This window comes from Paramormyrops kingsleyae, chromosome 23 (assembly GCF_048594095.1).
Source record: "Paramormyrops kingsleyae isolate MSU_618 chromosome 23, PKINGS_0.4, whole genome shotgun sequence".
NCBI lineage: Eukaryota > Metazoa > Chordata > Actinopteri > Osteoglossiformes > Mormyridae > Paramormyrops > Paramormyrops kingsleyae.
This window is the reverse complement of record NC_132819.1, coordinates 16,665,954-16,688,000: the sequence shown is the minus strand read 5'-3', so window position 1 is coordinate 16,688,000 and position 22,047 is coordinate 16,665,954. Positions and strand designations below refer to the sequence as shown.

At 50.5% G+C, this 22,047-nt stretch overlaps 1 protein-coding gene across 9 annotated transcripts in view; it reads right to left on the bottom strand.

Moving 5' to 3' along the window:
* The window catches only part of trps1 (trichorhinophalangeal syndrome I), an 83,670-nt gene that overhangs the window by 38,267 nt on the left and 23,356 nt on the right, over nt 1–22,047 (bottom strand). For all 9 annotated transcript variants that reach the window (XM_072705471.1, XM_072705466.1, XM_072705465.1 and 6 more), the window contains 3 exons: nt 20,997–22,042; nt 14,690–15,774; nt 7,446–8,064 (listed from right to left, as the gene is read on the bottom strand). In XM_072705471.1, the coding sequence (XP_072561572.1) occupies nt 7,446–8,064; nt 14,690–15,774; nt 20,997–22,040 (2,748 nt within the window). In that variant the 5' untranslated portion in view covers nt 22,041–22,042. The remainder of the gene's footprint in view (nt 1–7,445; nt 8,065–14,689; nt 15,775–20,996; nt 22,043–22,047) is intronic.

Sequence of the window (22,047 nt, the reverse complement as noted above, 5' to 3'; positions counted from 1 at the left end):
ACCGCGCCCCGCTCCGACGGGCGAGGCCACCGATTGGCTGGCAATGAGGACAGGTGATGCAGCCAACGGAAAGAAAATACCAGAATTTTCTGGTGAAGCACGATATGTCGTTGCTCCACCGTTAGCCAAGCGGTCAACGACAAATTTGCATTCAAACGCAAAGTGTCACAAAACCCAGTGTGTTAAGCACTGATAGCTGATAGGAACCAAAACCGGCTGGACACAAAGCCCTGGCTGAAGATGATCCCCAGGCCCCAGGGAGGGGACGCCGTAGCACAGATTACAGCTCCCTCTCTATGTGTACCTCTGTGCAACACATTAAGATTTTACTAATACATCATGGGACAATAACCTCAGCAACAATTACTACTGGGCTCAGAGAGTCTCCTCAGCAGTCTGGCCGGGGTCTTCATCACATTAACGCACTGACATGACCCCAAGGAAGCACGGCGTTCCACCACAACCGGCAATTAGCGTCGACCGTATTACAAAACTCACCAGAGAGCTCTCTCTGGAAAAAGAACCCACTAAATAAATAAAAATATGAGAAAACTGAATTGTTATTGGGCTCCGAACAAAGGACGCAAATTGGCAGTGACTCTCCTCACTGTCAGGGGACGCTGAGCCAAGCGGGACCCTGCCCAGCTGCTGTCTCCAGTACCACACCCTCACAACTGGAAAAAGGCTGATTGAAAAAATCTTCCTGCCCACAGAGGACTGGCCACGCGGTCACTGTTAGACAGGAGAGGTGGAGACCGATATGGACCTTCTCCACCGCGGTAATAAATACACAGGGACGGCTATTTTAAAAATGTACCATTTTCCAAATGCTCCTCTTGCACAAGGGGAACAATGAATACTCTGAACTACCCAACGTGTGGCAACAAGTCGCACCCTAAAGGGCAAACGGAGATCATCAGCTAACAAGACGTATCTATTATCAGGTGATACTGGCTAAATATCAGCAGTAGTACTAGTTTACTCATGGTAGTGTGAGCAGTATTGTTTGCGACCACAGAAACGACTCCATACACACATGGGGGTCAGTTAGATCTGTCAGACTGAGTCGCGGGATAAGAAACGTCTCACAGTGCCGGCATTAAGCAGACGACAATACGGTCAACGGCACCCGGCAAGCAAATCCAGCTATTTCCAGGGTGCCCTTCACGTTCCTATTAACATAAAGCGCTTCATAAAACAGTAACGTACGTTTAACAGAGTGCATCAAGTTTTATTAAATGGATTGAACAAAATGGCTCGGGCATCCGATAATGAATTCAATTAATAGCGTATGCATTTCCAATAATCGTGATGGATATAATGAACTAGCCTATGAAATTGAAGGGGGGGGGGGGGGGTGGGCAGTGGAAGGGAGGCATTGATTGGCTGCCTGATAATTCCGTGCGGTTAACAGTGGGGACCCCTGGGTTGATGTTGGAGTTTAAGAGTGACGCGGGGGGGTTGCAGTGGAAGAATCTCAGCAGACACACCATGGACGCCACCCAAGGCCCAGAGAAAACCAATAGTAGGGAGCCCCCCACCCCCACTAGTCCTGGGGTTTAAAGGCGTGTGTCCTAGAATAATAAACCACCAAAAAAAGAAAAAACAGCCCCAGAACAAACACTCTCCTTATGGGACAAAGGGCTCTAAGATTCCTTCCTCCCCCCCCCCCAACGCTTGCTGAGATGCAACCGAGGTAGAGGATTCTGTAACTGTGTGGAAGCCCGGACACGCATGAAGGGTTATCTACACCACGCACTGCAGCTATTCACAGAGCTCCATAATGGAAACGATCAGTAAATACGCTGCATCGGAAACTGCGGTGCTGCTCCGCCCAACGTCTAACGAAACAAAAGGGACGTTATGAGATTAGGGCACGATTTGGGGGGCTGGGGTGGAGTAAACGCAGCCGCCGCTCTTCACGCCTGCGGACCGCGGCTTACAAGCAAGCGCTCGGTTTGTGGGAAACTTCAGACGTGGCAAAAGGTCAGGCGTGTGAGCGAATAAGACTGCAGGAATAACAGGGAGATGCTGACATCAAGACTGAGCATGTCTGGTATCCAGGCTGACACCTGAACCCCGAGATCAGGGATCAACAGGGGAACACGAACACAAAAACAAACAGCTACTGGTGGAATGGAACAGAAACACTTCATTCATCTGGTTTTTTGCACATGCAATCTCTCCATGAGAGACACAGATACACACAGATCTAGAGGTGAGAGAAAGTTTGGGGACTGAAGCCCAAGGACAGTCAGTGTTCCTGGAGCGGCAGGGATTAAGGGTCTTGCTCAAGGGCCCAACGGCATTATGACTATCAACCACGGGATTTGAACCCACGACTTTATAGACACAGATCCCTAATGCTGAGCTACTCACCGCCCATAATTAAGTTTTCAAACAACAACCATGCCTTGGTTGAAGCCCGGGGCCACGATACTGCCACAACGTAGAAGAACAGAGCCCGTTACAGTCATTAGGATACTCTATTACTCTTTGGGGCATTATTATTAGTAGTACTATGATTATTTTAATTATCTAGATATTAAATATTACCTCATCACTATTAGTATGCTGCTGTTGTCTGACATTTTTCTGTCATCACCTATGGCTTGGCAAGAAACAGGCACTCAACCGGCAAAGGCTAACCCCACCGGCCCGCCGGGCCATCGACTGCGCATCACTGTCCCCAGCTCTTCAGCACCCCCTACAGGATGGGCTCCGTTTTTTTTGTTTTGTTTTTTAAAGGTAAAAACCACAATCCGGCAAAAAAAAAAAAAAAACTGCTACGAAAGTAGTTTGGGATCTACAGGTAAAAACAGTTACAGGACTGATACTCCTGGTCCATTACTGCCCAGTTATATTTTGATAGATGTTATTTTTATAGATATATGGCATATATCACGTACCATATACACGTGCCATTAAGCTGGAGCATCTCTACTTACACACAACCCATTTTCATCACCAGGCCATCAAATGAAATAGCAGTGCCGGCCGGTGTCAAACAGGTCGTTACGCCACCCCCACCCCCCACCCCCCAGACCTGCTGCGTGACACAATGCCAGGCCAATTAGCGAGTTCCATTTCATCCATTACCAATAAATTACCAATAATAGTCATAAATTTTTTTCTTTTTTTACTGTGGGGGTTTAGGGTTTTTTGACCAGAGTGGGGGGGGGGGGGGGGGGGGGGATGTGGGAAGTAAAATGCTGATACACACAGTCAGCGCAGCGGACGCCATGTTACCATCAACAAGCTTTCCACCAGCACCAGAGCCTTATCTAGACTGGGAAAAGGCTTTGAGAAACAGGCAAGGGGCTTTCAAAAGTGAATGTCATATAAAATGAATGTGTAACATATGTGATCAAAGATGCAGCACTGCACAGGACTGGGAGGTTTGGTTTAAACAGTATTAGCATAATGTGGATAAACGGCACACATGCAAACGTAATCAGTGCTGTAATAAGCATAATCATTTTAATTATATTATATATATATATATATATATATATATATATATATATATATATATAGATATATATATAGATATATATATATACACACACACACACACACACACACTATGTACAAAATACCCAAGATTCCAGTTGTTTAGAATGATCGCTAGATTGATTTGTGAAAGTCTAGCTACAATAACGTCACACAAACGCAATGCGAAAATTTGCAATGTTTATAACTTCAAAACAAATATATATAGCAGAGACATCCTGAAGTCGCACCGCTGTACAGTAAAAACGCCTGGCGATGGGAAATTCCACTTCCTGCAGTGCGGATGCAATCAGAAAAAAATGGAAACGTAAAAACCAAAACAAGGCGGCATGTCGAGATCCTGGTGGGGGCATCATGCAGGAAGATCAAAGAGGAGGTGGGGAGGGAGCACCACTAGGAGGTGATCGCAGTGAAGGAGAGATGGGGAGGGACCACAACCAGGAGAGGAGCACGGTAAAGGAGAGGTAGAGAGGGATCTCCAACAGGAAGAGAGAGATTGCAGGTGAGTTTCGATCCCTCACACACACACAGACACACAAACACATTCGCCGGCCCTCGACTGCCAGCCACCTCAAACCTCTAGGCACCGACCGTTGGCATTAACACATCTGCGTGGGTGGCTGACCTGCCAACAGGAAGCGCAGCCGGCACCTCCCAGAGAAGTTATCCTGCATGCGAGGAGCTGAAGGGAGTTGCTCCCCCTGATCACCAAGGCTTCTTCTGTCTGAGATGCTCCCTAATACCAAGCTTCTCACCACCACAGATTATGCTCAATTTACACATTATTTATCACAAATGATAGTTGAGATATTCTCCTCCACGCTCGCAGGAAAACGTCGGGAGAATCTAATACAAATGTGTGCAGAATGGCCTGGAGCAGGATCCACAAAGAGCTTCAAAAAACATCACCTTCATAAGGCAGCCCCCTAATTCCCCAACTGCGGCCTGAGTTTTCAAAGCGATTAAGCGGACACACTTCAGACGGCCATTCAAACTGTTTAGAAACGCAAGGATTGTCACAGACAGACATACACGAATATTTTAAAAGTGAGAAAAAGCTTCCAGGTGGGGAGGAAAAAAAAAAACTTACAGTAGGAAAATCTCAGGGGAGAAGGAGGTTAAGTTACGGAATATGAAACCAAACGCAAAAAATATCGGAATAATTGCTGGGAAAAGGTTAATTTCTGAAACCGAAGCATGTGGCACGCAGCCATTTGCCCCATGATAAAGAGTTTGACATGGCAAGGAGACAGGAGAGGCCTGATATGACAAAGGCGTGAAGGAGATGTAACAAAACAAGGGGAAGCACTTGTCTGTATGACTCGGGCGGACAGATCACAACACAAACACACACACACACACACACACACACACACACACAGACACACACAGACACACACACACACACACACAGACACACACACACACACACACACACACAGACAGAGACACACACAGACACACACACAAACACACACAGACAGAGACACACACACACACACACGCACAGACACACACACAGACACACACAGACACGCATAGACAGACAGACACATACACACACGCATAGACAGACAGACAGACAGACATACTTTTAAAGATGCACAAAAACTGAAGCTAATCCCAGCAGAAGGACTCAGGGTGCCCACAATAGTACAATATTCCACAGTGAATTAGCACTGGTTCAGACCCGAATTGGGAGACGAGTCAGGACCCTCCCAGTCACCCCCGCACCAAGTACACTCTGACTTAGGGTAAGGGGACACGTCACTCACTCCCCCGTCATGACAGAGGCTCCGGCAAGAAAAGAAAAAGGTCACACTGGGGGACAAACATAAAAAATCCATACGTCACCCTGCCGATGCGTTTCTCCTGAGAATCACAAAGTGGTATCTGAAGGGGGGGGGGGGGGGGGGCTGGCATTCAAGTAAAACCAAAAAAAAAAAGAAATACTCCTTTAAAGAGTCGCCCTGAGAGGGTGAACAAAACTTTGTGCCCAGAAGTGGAATTTGTTACTTTCTGTGTGGAGGGGGGGCTGGGGGGGGATGTGCTGGCAGCCTCGCTACGAATCCAAACCACAACCTTTAAAGATCAGACGGGAAACACCAGCGGCAGCGGCAATCGCACCGCACAGAACGCCACGCTGGCACTGCGCCGGTTGCCGTCAAGCGGCGCGGGCAGAACGCAGAACCGCCGAGGCTTTAATTGGCCTCCTCGCCCTGCAGCGACTCCGCCCATTTTTTTTTCCCCTACCCGTGACTCACAAAAGTATTCCTGGCAACTTGCAAACAAATATATTGAAAAGTATACATATTATCTATTTATTGCTAGGAAGCGCATGGAAAGCTCACGATCTATCTAGGCCCTAATGAGCAGCGCAATCCCAGAACCTGATTCACCATTTCCTGAAGGTTCTGTTACGATCCTCAGCTCCACCCGAACGTCACACACTCGCCGACTCGCCTCAGATAATGACTTAACCACACGGTGCACCACGCCTGTCCCTGGGGGCTGCCAGCTCCGCCCTGATCTGCATGGGAACGGCAGTGCCGCATGCCTACGGCGACACGCAGAGCCGCGAGAGGCGCCGCTCGGCCCGATAAGGAGGGGAACCGGAATCTCCCTGGCGGGGGGAAGGTCACCTTCAGCGGGTATCTCCATGAAGCCGGGAGCGAGGAACTGAGGACAACTGAACGGGATATAAACCAGGCCTTTATTGCATTGCATCTTCAAAAAAAATAATATATACGATTTGGTTTCAAAACCAAATAAAAAAAAAAATTATAATTCAAAAAGGTTAAATATTTTAAAAATTTAAATTCAGGCCTTCACAATAAGATCATAAATCCTTGTCATAATGGTTCCTGCTTCCTGCCCTGAATTAAAAATTCCCAATCAAAGAGAATGGAAATGCCCCCCCCCCCCTTTCAAAACCAATTACTGTCACGCCTATATAGTAACACCCCCCCCCACCCACACCGGCGATGGTGACATAGGGGAGCTGTCCCGTTAAATTCCTGCCGGACCGCCCGTAGCATTTCGATGATGACACACGAGATATCATGTCTGAAGAGTACCTGCCCCTTGCCCCGCCCCTTGCCCCGCCCCCCAGTTTGCATCATGGCGCAATACAGAGAACAGTCCCTCCCTGCAGGAGACACGCTTTCGCCTGAGGTGACAGGCCACAGATAACAAAATGTTCTCTAAACGCATAAGCAACTGCAGGGTGGACGAGTCTGACGACCAGGATTAACTCCGATGATGCAATCCTGCATGACCATCAACATCATCTCCCGAAATCACGCGCGCGGCCACGCCAAAAATAAACCGGCCGCACCACCGTCGCAGGCCTGCCCGCTTAACGTCTTACGGATCAGAGCCACTTACGGGAAACGCCTGAGCTACAGACAGCCCCACGCGGGAGGAGGTTGCGTGACATCACCGGAGAGCCCTCTGGGGGGAGATGGATGGTAGCGGCAGCTAGTAGCCAGCCCGAGCATCACGCCACACGGCAGCGGAGGCGGGGCTTAACCTGAATCAAAAGCGGCGGGTGATTCATGGGGTGCTGAGATGCTTCAGCGCTGAGCTAACAGCGGCTGTCACAGGAGGCACGCAGAAATTCAAGGCACTGGAGACGCGGCCTGAACTGGGCGGCCCACACAGGCCGGAACCGGCCGCAGGAGAGATCCTGAGAAAAGCTCTGCCCCCCCCAGCAAAGGTCCAGGCTGCATTTTTATTGCGGCTAAATACCCCTGATTTGGCATGACTTTCTGGAAAACGGGCTGCTCCTGGATTTTAAAACTGTCCAAATTACCCTTTGATATGAAACCATTATGTAAACTCGCAGCTCTTTTGGGGGGGGGGGGGGGGGGGGATGAGACGAAACGAGAGAGGAGGTGGGGGCTGGAGGAGTGGACCCCCAGGCGCCTTACCCGTAAAAGCGATGATGGCTCCTCTTTGCTGGCCTTGCTGTCAGTAGAGTACTGCGGCGGCAGCTGGCCAACCTTCTCCACGCCGCTCGCGTGCGCCCCCGGCAGGAAGCCCTTGGCGTCCGCACCCAGGCCGAACACCAGGCCGGGGGAATCCCTAAGCACGGTGGTAGTCTGCTGGTGCTGCTCCTGTGAGACGGGGTTGAGCAGGCTGAGGGTCCCCTGGCTGTACTGCGATGGGCTGGCCCTCAGGATATCGGCAGTGCGCTCTTTGGGGACCCACAGCAGGCCTCGGGTCGGCTCCCCGCCGCCCCCCGCCGACTCCCCCCAGCCCTTCTCCCTGAGCGCCTCCTTCTCGTCGGGCATCTCCCTCTTCACGCCCTCCGGCCCAGCCCCCACCTCAGCCGACCTGGCGTCCGGGGGCACTAGGCTATACACCTTGAGGTCGCCTTTGCTCTCCTCCTTTACACTCGCGCTGGAGGGGGGGGGGCAGCCATTGCTGGGGCTCGGGGAGGGATCCCGCGGGTCCTGGCAGTGCGCAGCGTTGAAGTGCTCCAGCAGGGCGGCGGTGTCGCCCGCGGTGAAGCTGCAGTGCCGACACTTGCAGCAGCCATGAACTCTCCTGTTTACGAGAAAATAAAAGAAATTACTGAATGAAAATACTAAGCCTGTAACCAGTGCAAGACAATGGCCAGAACAGACAGAGAATACATGCGGTATCTACCCCTCCCATAAGGCACACGCAGGTCAGCCCTACCCCCTAACCCTTCCTCAGGGCACACAGACACGCAAACACAATTCTGGGACGGCAGCCTGATCCGGTCGCAAAGCAGAATGGTTTCTGTCGCTTTCCAAAGCTTAGAGGATGCAGACAGTAAAACTGAGTGAGAAATCAGGGCAAATAAAACAGACTTAATTCTCTCTCTCTCAAGGGCTTTGGGCAGAAATGAGTGAACAGATCAACCCCCACCCCCCTGCCCACTAGCTGGCCCAGCATAACCCCTGTGTGTGCTGAGGGACACAGGGACAGCGCGGGCTGCCCTCAGGAAAAGCACGTCCACATATCCCCTCTGAGGAGTGACTGTCCTTAGGGGAGCGGGACAGGAGGCGGCCTGCTCCTCCGACAGCTCGCGCCCCAGGAGGACCTGCATCTCAGGAGGCTTCCCTGAGAGACGATGTACCTGCTACACCACGAGCGAGTGTCCCGCACATCACCATCTCCGAAGAGTTTGACGTTTCACCCCCAGAAGCATTTCTCCAAGCTTAGAGTATCATAAAGGATTAATCAACGGGAAAAAGAGGGAAGAAAAAAAAAAAAAACATAGGGAACCCCCCCGGGGGGTGAACGAGGACTGGGATGAGGAACACTAAGACACAGTTGGCCAATCACAGGCATCACGGCATAGGGTGCCCTTGGGTGCACAGTGGTCAGGATGCCAGTTCATCACAGGGCATACACTCCAACACACTGGTGTACAGTACGGGCACCTTAATGGTACCCAAATGTGTGCAAATATACATGGAAACGAGAACAGTGTGATGAGAGAAGATTATTCACACAAGCAGAAAGGAGGCGGGATTCGAACCCCAACTCTGCAGCTGTCAGGCACCATGCCACCTGAGACTATATTCCAATATAGTGAAACTACACTGACATTGTTAACGCGATGTAATGAGGCACACTGTTCTGCCTTGAATGCGAGTAACTTTCCTGTGATGATCTTAGCGGTCGGGCCAAGTTAGGGGACCAAAAGCCTTTGCTAAACACAGACAGAAAGCCAAGCGGTGCCTAGTAATTTAACTTCATCCCAAATGCGCAACTGCATCCAGAACATAATTGAATTTTATTTGTGTTTTTGTGTTCAAACAAGGTCAAAGCTGGAACTCTGTCGTGTTTTTTTCCCCGGCATCAGCAAAGAAAATTGGAGCTTTGCTGCAGATTGATACACTTAACAGTTAGAATTATAATACAGCGCGGAGACGACCACCTGAATGCAACTTAAGCGCGAATAATCTCCACTGCAGAGGTGCCGCCGCTCCAATTCGGCCAGCGAAAATGTTTCATTCAAAGAGCATTGTGTAGCGGAAAAAACCCCAGGGCCCCTCGCAAGCCAGGCTGGTTATTCCAGGCTGTCAACAAGCACAGCAGAAAAGTCAAAAACAGGGGGAAAAAATGCATACAGTAAAACAAGGTTTTCAAGCGAGGTTGATATACAGCTGACTGAAATATGTCACCTGTATAAGTGTAGCAAGTTACACAATCTCCAAAACAAGGACTCCACACATCCCCAAAGTTAAACCCCATAAACAACACCCCCCCCCCCCCCCCAATCCACATCTTCTTATCGACTATCTGGGAGTCACTCATCAACTGCCACAGATGGCCCCCAATTCTCCTTTCCTCATCTACTATCAGAAACCGCCCCCCAGTCCACATGCCTCAATACACATACAAACAACCCTCAGCAGCAGAAAGTTCTGGAATAGCGTTCCTGTGGAGATTCACCTTCCACGTTCTAACTTTCCACCAAGCCAATGCTTAACAGCAGGCCACATCCCTCTGTAACCCTGTTTCTTGGTGTGTGGGCACAACTACTTATCAGGATTAGCTCTGGAATCTAGGTAAGAACTTTCCAGACGGGTGCAGACTCGCAAGCAAAGGCACCGCGAACGTGGGGACTGGCTAAAACGCTTTTCCGGAGTAAGGAGACCAGCGATGTTGGAGCGCTGACAGAGGAGGCCACCGTCCCCGCCCAACAAACGGGGCTCTCAGCAACTCCCGAGACCCTCCCCCACCCCCCGACACAGAGGATGCCTCCATGCGTGTGCACAGAGGAAATATATGTCAGCTTCTCAGCACAGGTAGTGACAAGTTTCAAATGTCACCCTGCACACACACGGCACTAGACAGGACCATTCTGAGAGGACAATGACAACCCACCCCGGTGACAGGGTCACGTGATGTCACTGCCGCCAGGGGACCGGGGCTCCCGCAAGGGCAGGCTGCACATCCACACACCTTTCCGCTCAGCATCCGCGACAGTCACTCCCAACCGCAGCTCTGCCGTAAACCCAGCCTGCCCGACACCAGCTACAGGCCTCAGACTGCAGACGCAGCTTGTCATGATGCATCCGTCGTTTCAACCGCGGTCCAAATCGAGCGACACAACCGAAACATTAAACTAGTACAGTAAGACACAAAGCAGTGCCAGACAATTAGAGCAAGGACACACTCTTCACGGTACCACACCATTAGAAATTCCTGTGTCATTTCTCTTTCAGCATATTTATTGGAAATTACGTTGAAAGCTTTTTTTTACCAATTATCAAAATCGCCCTCTACACAGACCGCTTTCATCCCATTCCTCAGTGCAGGAGAGGAAGATCACGGAGGGCGTTCCTGTTAATATCTACAACAGATGACAATAACATTTTCACGCTTCATTTAAACATTAATTGCACATCTGGGTATGGACAAGGGAGAAACCGGTGGAACAGCTCGCTGTAAACACGACAAAAGCTGTAAGAAAACTTATGGACGTCAACACGTGAAGCATTTCCGGCTAAATGGGGATCGATGATCGAAAGCTCGCGATGAAGAATTTCATTGCCCCTATTTGCGTGTCAAGCCGGAATTACTCTCGTGTCTCAGCGCTGCTTTATGGAATACTAATACGATAATATGTTGCAGCGCCCCCTATAGGTCGCGGGAGAGCCTGCAGGTGGATGGGTCCCAGCAGTGACAGAAACCCATTCCTCCATTCAGACCCAACTCTCCTGCATCAGGATCTGCAACTCAATTTGTGAAGAAAACAAATGATTACCAAAGTATCTGAGAAGGATGCACCCAAGGTTCTTCAGGCCCCCATTCACCAAGCCTGTGTGTGCTTGGGCAATACTAAAACACATAAAAATGAGGAGAATGAGGAAAGTTCACACCCACAGCTGGGATAGCAATCTAATCCACATCCCAGGAGATGTGAGACCACAGTATTATCCACTGTAGGGTTCCTTGCAGTATGGGTAGGGATTAGCGCCACGGTTAGTCATATATTACTCAAACAACTAGAAAAATGGATTTGTCACGACACTATAACTATATTTATCTTGTAAAAAAAGGTATTTCTGCAGATACCAAATACATCACGATGTTAACAATGCCAGATGGAAACTAAGAGGAATATACCTTAACCTCACAACACACCCATATGCAATTAGCAGATGTGGTCCCAAGGCCCTGGAGCCAGGGTCGGGGGGTTGGGGGGCACGGCTGGGGCATTGCGGGGCTGGACAGGCATCTGGGAGACGCTCAGCCGGCTGGGGGCCTTAAGGTGGGAGAGCAGGGCACCTAATGACGGCACTACGGTGACCGTGAACACGGAGAAAGCAGCGGTACATCGACCCGACGGAGCCAATGTCTGACAGCCTGGAAGCTGGGAGATGGGGCCCATTAATGGACGAGGTCTTGATACTGGAGTTCAGATGCCACGGACGAATGTGGTCCAGCTGCTGCCTCCCCGGCGTGGACATCAAGAGCGTCGAGAACCGCCCCCATATGACCAGCACAAGTAACAGCACCCGACCCATCAATAGGGGGCACTGAGGAGCTGTAATTTGCAGTACATGAGGGTGGCGGGGGGGCTGTCTGGCTCAGGGAGGTCCAACTGGGACAGCTGACCTGTGAAGACGTGTCACCCGAATTGCCTCTCACACACCCCCCCCCCCCCCCAACTGATTTATAGATGTCACTGAGGAACCTACAGGAAGCGAGGGGTGGGAGAACTGCCATAAATCCAGGACCTCGAAATCCCATTACCTGGCAGACACCCCCAGGCACCAGGCCCCAACACCGGCCCCAGGCCCCTGGCCCCAACACCGGCCCCAGGCCCCTGGCCCCACCACCGACCCCAGGCCCCTGGCCCCGACCTGCCATGACACTCCCTAGGGATCATCGGCAGGGGTTTTCATTTCAGGACCCCCTGCTGCACACACCGGAGGGACAGGAATATTAAAAGCGTCTCGTCCCTCAGTCAGGGGGGTGCTGTCGGGCACTGAGGAGCGGGAGCCTACAGGGACGGCTGAGCAAGCGATAGCCGCGAGGTGGGGCTGGTGACGAACGCGGGGGGGGTTAGGGTTGGGGGGGGGGCGGTGTATTTATTCACAGGCATAAGTGGGACTGGGTCAAAGATAATAAACCGTTAGCTCACTACCATACATGCGCATGCATTCGCGTGCGTGTATGTGCGTGTATGTGCGTGCGTGCGCGTGTGTGCGCGCGTGTACGTGTATGTGCGTGTGTGTACGTGTATGTGCGTGTACGTGTATGTGCGTGTGTGTGTACGTGTATGTGCGTGTGTGCGTGCGTGTACGTGTGTGTGTGTGTGTACGTGTATGTGCGTGTGTGCGAGCGTGTACGTGTATGTGCGTGTGTGTGTGCGTGCGTGTACGTGTATGTGCGTGTGTGCGTGCGTGTACGTGTGTGTGTGTACGTGTGTGCGAGCGTGTACGTGTGTGCGAGCGTGTACGTGTATGTGCGTGTGCGTGTATGTGCATGTGTGCGTGCGTGTACGTGTATGTGCGTGTGTGTGTGTATGTGAGTGTGTGTGTACGTGTATGTGCATGTGTGCGTGCGTGTACGTGTATGTGCGTGTGTGCGTGCGTGTACGTGTGTGTGTACGTGTATGTGCGTGTGTGCGAGCGTGTACGTGTATGTGCGTGTGTGTGTGCGTGTATGTGCATGTGTGTGTACGTGTATGTGCGTGTGTGCGTGCGTGTACGTGTATGTGCGTGTGTGTGTGTGCGTGCGTGTATGTGCGTGTGTGTGTGTGCCAGCAGTCACAAGGGGCACTCAGGTAGCCGGGGAGAAATGAAAGGATATTTATCAAAGAACTAATCTACTGTTAGACATTCATATGTTAGTACAGAGCGTCAGGCATCTGTCAGGGCAACACACAGCAGGGCAGACAGCGTGCTACAAGTGCAGTAACAGGCAGTATTTAAGGTCCCGAAATCCGCTGGAAAACTCCTCAGATGGTGAGAGGGCCACAGAAACAAGACAGGAGACTGAACCACACCTGTATGCATCCCTGAAGAATATATATTATGAACAACGAAAGTTCTAGAAAGTTACGCTTTTAATTGGAGTTTAGAGACACCCTCACATTTGGTCTGTTTCTGGGTAATTAACTGTCTGCTTAAAAACAAAAGAAAAGTAATTAAATGTTGATCTGCAGTAGATGTTTTCAAATCCAGATTAACACCTGTCTCGGTTATAAAACTTTTGAGCACTAACAAGCAGATGTCACAGTGTTCCAGTTGATATAGCTGCCAACAATTTTACGTTACGATAGTTACGATAAAATTACGACATACATAATTCAAAATGCATTTTTCTCAATGAACATTTCTGACTGCTAAAGTTTTGTGAAGCACTTATACAGACATTCATTCAAAAAAATTACTTTTCAGGAATTTCAGAATAAGAACAGATGCATGACTTTTGACAAATCTTTCCATGCAAGTACTAAATACCAATTTTTCAATATTAGTAAATAATTAAAATTAAGAAACTGACAAATTTAACACAAAATTGTTATTTGCTATATCAAAACTTTAACATTAAATGTTTTGCCACAATAAGAAAACTTTGTTTAACAGGTTTTGGAGTTGTAGTGAATTTAGGTTAACACAACAATAGATAACGATAAAACACACTACTGCTGTGTTTAATTGCAGGCTGTAAACTAAACTAAATGTAACCGTGGTAACCATGAGGCCTGAAGCAATATCACTGAGTGCCTGCTTCTTTCACTTCTTTCAAAATGGCTGTTGTAGTAAAGGCACACTCTTTCCACTATTAACGCAGATCTGTGACAATCAGCACACACCAGACATCATATAATATACCTGCCTCCAGTTTCTCCCTTACAGACAGACAGACAGATGCACGCACGCACGCACGCACACACACACACACACACACACACACACACGCGCCGTTTCCGGATATCAGGAACCTTGCGCTCCAGCCTCTCTCCCACCCATGGAGTATAAGCTTCCAAAACAAACAGTCAAACATTCAAGACGCGGCAGACAGAAGGAGCAGGCAGCCAAATGGTAAGGCAATGCAGCAAGGCGCTTGGGCCGGGCCCAGTCTGTGAGTTCAGAAGCTGGAGAAAGAGTCACGTTTGGGAACTAGGGACCGAAAGTCCAGAGAGGAGATCGTCTGACAGCTAGCAGAGGCTTACCTGTAGTGCCGGAAGATCTCTTCCTCCGCCTCGGTGACAAAGTCGCACTTGTTGCAGGGGAAATCCCTGGGCTCCTTGGCCTGGCCCGACCCCAGCTCGCCCCCCATGATCTCCGCGTCGGGCTTCACCTCCAGCACCAGCGGGGAGCCATGCGCGCTGTCATAGTGCAGGAGCAGTGCGTCGATGTCGGCGTCCGAAAAGGGGCACTGGTCACACAGATGCTTGACGCGGGCACGCGGCGTGGCCGGGCTGACCGACAGCTGCAGGAGCAGCAGGGCACAGTGAGAACAGCTGCTCTTGCGGCAGGCGAAGGGGTAGGAGATCTCGCCCAGGTGCTTCTCGGGGCTACACAGGCCCTGGGGGCAGAAGGGGCAGTGCTTGATGGTGCACTTATGGATGCTGTGGGCCTGCTGGTAGTGGCGAAGCAGTGGCGCCACCACGATGACGTCGGCTCCGTGGCTCATGGAGTAGCGGAAGTCGCAGAACTGGCAGTTGTAGCTGGTGACCACCGTGTCCAGGTCGGCCGCTCCCGCCTTGCCGTACACCTCCTTCCTCTTGCCCCCGTCACCACGGAAAGAGCCGTCGTTCTGGACGGGGCTCTCGGAGCCGACAGTGCCCGGCTGGCTGTGTTTTTTCCCATAATGCTCCAGGAGACGGAGGGAACTGGACGCCTCGCAGCTGAAGCTGCAGTATTTGCACCAGTAATAGCCCATGGTGGCGCCCCCATCCTGTCCAGCGGGGTCCAGCGGCTGAATGAGGACAGAGTAGCCGGCGACGGTGTCGTCCTCCGCCCTGACGGCCACGCGTTCCGGCCATTTCGCGGGTTCGCCAGAGAGGGAGGCCCCGCGAGGCGCCCCGCCCGCCCGGCCGGAGGCCGTGCCGTTCTTGTCGGGTAGCTTGCCGTCCGAGCCGACGCCGTGCACCTTAATCTTGTTGGGGTGGGTGCCCAGGAAGTGCTGCTCCAGGTCCGTGGGCGAGCTGCCCATGTAGGTGAAGTTGCAGAATTTGCAGCGGAAGTACTTGGTGTTGCCCTGGCAGTCGGGTGTTTTCCGCCCGATGCCGATGAAGGTGCCACCTAGCGTCACCTGCCACAAACGAGAGAGAAGATGGAGCATGAGGGAAACGGGAAGCTCTGCCATGCAGCCAGTAACATCACCAACAAGCCCCAAACAGACCCTGACTTGCTCCAGTGTAAAACACCCATTTACTGCAAGGTACATTTTCAACTTATTCCCAACAGCGATTCTGTACAGCCACAACATTCTAAACATCAAAAAAAAACATTTTTTAATTATATATAAGCACAAAAAAAATACGTGAAAATGACAAGTGCATCTCCAGGTGCCATTGGCTAAATGTTGTGTGATCATGCCTCGGTCCGTCTGGTTTACAGACAAACTAAATCATTCCACCTGCACAAATAGTGAAGATGCCAGCTATATCTGCGAGGCCGACCGGGGAGCTGCCAATCCCACAGTTAGCGGGCAAACGCAGTAGTGGGTGCAGACACAGGGTGCCTGCAGGGGCCCCCAAAAACCCTTAGCGTACGGCACGACCCAAAGATGTGGCAACTCCAGGCTGAAGATATGAATTAAAGATCAACGCACATCACCATACACATCACTAATAAAGGTCCAGGAAGTTATGGAGGATTTAAGCAATTCCTGGCAATATTTTTTTTTATATGGAAACAATTTCACATTATTGTAAGATTAGCAGGATTTTAAATGATTTCATTCTTTATATCTGCCTGAAGCACTAAGGCTCAGACGGCATTTTCATTGAGATGACAGTGGACAATAAGGAAATACAGATTTGTGTATCAAATAAACGCATGAGGCCAACTGACGCACACATACAGACCCTACCTGTATGACCTCAAAGCATGCCGTTAATTTGAGAGATGACTCGCATTCCACCGAGTCTTATGTAACCCCCCGTGACCCCGCGTGCCGATGAAGCTGATACCCAATCACACGCCTGCGGGCGCCGCAGCGCTTTACGGAACGCGGAGACGCCCAGGGCCTCATCTCGACATCGCTCGGATGGCTTTGCACGTAAAACCGGCGCATGCAAAGGGAGAGAAGTGCAGCACATTCCTGCCTTAATTAAAACCCTTTATTTCAGAGGCATCTTCAGGATATCAACTGAATGCGAGCCGTATCGTTTGACTGCACAAACCAGTTACAGGGATAAAGGGGCGAGTCGGGAGGATTTGCAGATTACCTTACGTGACATTCACACACACAAGGCCTGTGAAGTACATCACGCTGTGGTTCATGGTGCCACAGCACGTTCTGTCTGTTTACCGTGACACTAATGAGCAGCATGACTGCACGGTCGTTCACCCTGTCCCACACTTAACCGGAACAGCTCTCCCTATCTAATCAGACTGTCCATCCATCTGGAACAATTATCGGTCTCCGGGTTTATGCTTCCCATGTGAAGCTAGCCTTGGTTTTGCGCCACACTGTCAAATGTGTAATTACAGGGAGTGGGAGCCAATAGGAATGAGAGTGTAACAGTTTGTTCATGTTTTAGCGCTGCCTGGACCCTACGGGTGGCTTTCCCCGCTCCTCACGGTAACTCAGGAGGACAAGAGTTCCGGCTGTCTCTGAAATCATTAGACATGTCTGGGTATGAGGGGAAGGAGGGGGGCACCCGGCAGATTGAGCAGAAATCGGCTCATTACGGCATGTCCAAGCCACCGTTAGCATTCTGAGCTACTTCGTGATCTTCGTTGAAAGGCAAAAGCAAACGACTGCCGCTGCGATTTCCACAAAAGCGAAATCGCGAAACATCAGAAAATTTCCGAACTACAAATTACGCAGCCATTCCTCTTAAAAGAGAAACAATAACAGGCGGACCAATTCTAGGGGGTGGGGGGGGGGGGGGGGAGCAGAAAATGAAATTAGATAAATGACATTACACCACGGGATAAACATTCAAACAGTCCAATATCACATAAAGCCGCAAGCCAGATTCACCTCATTTTCAAGTAATACTGGAGCTAAATGCGCCACTCGAATTGCTAACATGACATTGTTGAATTCAAGAGCAAACCGCACTGAAAATTGTGCAGATAAATTCATCCAACATCTGGCCATTACCTCTCATTTAAAATAAATTGAGTCCGTTGTTTTCATTGGCTCACTTCAGATCCCCAGCTCTGCCCCAACGCAAGGTAATGAGAAATCACTTTTACTGCATGGAAAATTCCACCTCATACCGCTACACATTTCTCAGATTTAATTTTTTTGAAGTATATTTATGGCGAGCATAAGATCGCAACAGATTCAAACATATGCATTACTACAATACATTATGTTATTTAAACGCGACTTAAATAATCGTCAAATTGTTATTTCGTCGCCGGGACTAAGCAACCCACCCAGAGAGACCGGCACTTTATATATTTACAAAGCTTAGCGTTTTAAATGGAGGAGTTCCGATTAAGCATTCTGCGAGAACGGGGACGTCCGGGGACTCGAGCCGGCGTGGATCTGGATATGAGGCTGTACCCTACAGTACACTGGCGTCCACATATCAGGAAAGGGTTAAGTAGCCTGTTAACTAGTTCCATACCCGTTGCTCACCTGGTCATTTAAGTCGCATAAAGCCAATTGGGCAGATTAAAGCGCACAGAAGATAGAGAATCTGAAAAGTAAATAGGCACTTCAATCAGTACCTGAAATTACTCTGGTTTCTCTTGTTTACTCTGGATTAAGCATGGGGGGGGGGGGATTATGGGATGGCACATGTGGCAACATGAGAGGAACAAAGGTGTGTGTAAGGCCGCAGAGCAGGGTGTGCGAGGCAGACAGGCAGCGCCCCTGAGTGTCTGCACAAGCGCAGGGGGCCCCTTGCTGGGTCAGGTGAGCCTGTGGCCCATACTGTCACAGATAACCGGCATCGGAGGCCGGCCCAGCAGCACACGAATGCAGTTTTCACGTCGCAGACGGAGACTTTCACCAATAATCCCCACCCCCACACCCACACCCAAAGGTGCTTTTCCCCACTCATAATCTGGGCCACCTGCCTTAAACAGTGAACACCAGGACTTACAAGGAGACTAATCTCTATATTCTCATTGTAGAGCATTTTAAAAGAAGCGCAACGAGCAGTAAGGTCTGGAGGGGGAGACCTGCCAGGTGGTTTATAATGCATCCTGAATTATGCAGGTTCACCGGGGGGGGGGGGACCAGGCTGCATATGCGACACCCCGGAAGCCTGGGGCACAGGAGCGGCGGTAAGCAGCCAGCGGCCCCATTACACCCCGCGAACGGATTGATTTTACGCATTAAGAAGAGAACGGCACGAGCGGCAGAGCATTTTAGAAAGGGATTATGGTATTGATTGAGAGGAGTCTGGGTAATATATCAGGGCTGTAAAAGCACGGCTGTAAAAGCACGGCTGGCCGGGACGCCGTGTCAGAGCCGCATGGTGACTCAGTGCGACTGAAAACCGGCTGGAATCCTGACAGAAAGGGCTTAGCCACTCACAAAGGGCCGATTGGCATGACGTCAGGCCCCGAGGTTGCGGGCAGATTAGCAGGCCTCGCATCAAGGAGCCGGTTCCAGGCGCTCCGATAGGCAGGTGAGAGATTCGGGGGGGGGAACAGTGGTGTCACAGTAACGACTGAGTTAAATACTGAATGACCACCAAGCTGACCCACATTGGCCCAAACTGGTTTCTTGAAGTGACAGAATTCAAAGTTAAAGATCATGACACACAATGGCCGGGAATTTCCAACAGACATTCCTCTTTCAGAGAAAAGTGACAGCGCAGACAAAAAAAGAGGACAGAAAATGCAGGAAGCTGCATTCAGAATAACTGGAAATATATATCAAGACGGATCCTTAAAATACAGGCCATAGATCTGAAGATCCATTAAATGCCAGACTTCAGACCAATTAATAATGTCCATAAACACTGATGTTATCACATTGCTTAAGCACTAATTACAGAAAGTGTGTCATTTTATCATGCAATAATTTGACTCTGACCTAATGTTGTTTGTATTTCGAAATCAAATTAACACTACAAATATTTTGTTGGCAATAAACAGAGCGCTTACAAATATTTCTCAACAATATCAACTGTAACATAACTTTAAGACTAACATGCAACAGCAGATAAGCACAGACATTTTTCCTTTACTTATTAACCTGTATTAATCCATTCTTCACCCACTCACATTATTGCTGTTTGCAAAATTTCCTAGAAAGGAGGCTATCATTACTCCTAAGGTAAAACACCTCTTCTTGAAGTTTCTGCCGACAGAATAATTTACTCGTGTGTCACTTTCTTGTAGCATCTTACAAGTGGATCACGTTTAAGTATATTTGGATAAAACGTTAAAATTAAGTCTAATTAGAACTGTATTGATCCAAGTAAAAGTCATTTTAAAATGTTATGACAATAAAGGCAGGGGGTGGGGGGGTTGGATATCAACTTTTCACAAGTCCAGATATGTGCTGATAACTCAAGCCACTAGAGAAAATAACGCGCTTGATAAGAATTAGCTAACAACTTTTACAAGTGATTCTGAACTGTTGACGAGTCGTGCCCTCTATTTACGAAGCATATAAATATTTTTTAAACTATTGCAAAAACAACAATACATTTTCACCTATAACTATCACCAATCATCTATTTACACACTATAAAACCACCTGAGATTTACTTAAAAAATAACCCGGGTCGAACAGCTTAATAAAATAAACTCAGCAGAAACACGGCTACATGAATCCCACTATGATACTAACAGCAGGTGAGAGCGCCATTCTCTGCATCTCTCAGGCTAACCCTCAATAACGGGGCACCTATCAATTCAATTAAATCAACTTGCTGACATCGGCGCGCGAGTGACTAGCGGGATCAGAGAACACACCTAAGCCCCAGCTTTATAATAATGCACGCAGCTACAAGACAATAAACATTTTTCCCCAGAGTTCTCCAAACCTAACCCATAATTAGAGGTGCTGCTCATCGTGACTGGTCACTGCCGATTTACCGCAATGGCGGGAAAAGAAACCACTCGCGTCATGTGACCTTTAGCTGTCTGTATAACACAATTTGTCCTTATGCAATAGACAGACAACCCCCCACACCTGAATCACATTTTTCACATGATTGCCTTAATGAAGAGAAAGGTTGTATCAGTCTCTGTCTACCCTGGTGAGCAAAGAATGAGCATGGGCACTTCCAGGACGATGTGGGGTCAGTCCCGCAGCTACTAACCCGGGAAAAGCTAACTAGGGGCTGAAGCACAGGTCACTAGCTGAGGTACAGAGAGGGGGGGTACCTGCACGTCATAGGTGCCGTTGAGCAGCATGGGCCGGGGGGAGCCTGCTTCCGGCAGCGCCCCCGTCAGGATGCTGTGCTGGAGCAGGCGGCCCGCGTCTTTGGCATGAGCCTGGCCGGAGAACTGCACCATGTTGTGTAGCGCCAGGATCTTGGTGTCCAGCTCAGCGTCCTGCCGCGTGCGGTTGTGCAGGCCCAGGTGATATTTGCGGAAGTGCTTGAGCAGGTCCGTGGGGTCGTTGCCGTAGTAACCGTAGCCGCAAATGTTGCATTTGAAGTCCTGCAGCTTCGGCGAGGAGGGCGGCCGCGCTCGGCCGTCGGTGGAGGCGCCGCCTGGTTCATCTGCGCCGTCCTCGCTGTTCCTGCGCCCGTGCGCCAGGTGGGCGGCTGTCCTAGGCCTGTCGGCGCCCAGCTCACCCGTCGGAGCCGGCGAGCTTCCGGTGGGGCCCCGGTCCTCGCCGTTGCTGGGACAGCCCTGGGCGGCGGCGCAGCCAATCCCGCCCGCCTGGCCGCCCGGCGAGCGTCGCAGCCCCTCCCCAACGCAGCCGCTCCTTCCCTCCCCGCCCTCCCCCGGGTCCCCGGCCGGGCTGCGAGCCCGCTCCGCGCCCCCATCTGCTTCTGATCTGCCGGGAGACTCGAGCCCGTCGCAGACGCGCCCAGCAGCTGGGGATAAGAGTGCCAGCATATTTCTGTCTGTCACCTCATCACGGGGGAAGGACGGAACATTTCCTCCCTTCTTGTGGCTTTCGTAATTGGAGACAGGCCTCTGGCTCGCCGGCGCCGCCGTCGCCGCCCCGCCTTTCAAGTCCCTTTTGATGCCGGGAGAGAGCCGCTGGACGAGCGCGCACAGATCCTCCTCCCTGTCTGGCTGCAGCTCATCGGCCTGGCCAGGCTCCCCCCGCATGTGATCGGCGCGGAGGTCCCGGTCCCGGCCGCGCGCTGCCGCTCCCTCGCTCTCGCCACCTGCGCACCCTGCGGCCGCTGCTTCTCCAGCCTCCTCCTCACCGCCGAAGCTTCTCAAAGGGGGATTCTTTTTCCGGACCATATCTAAA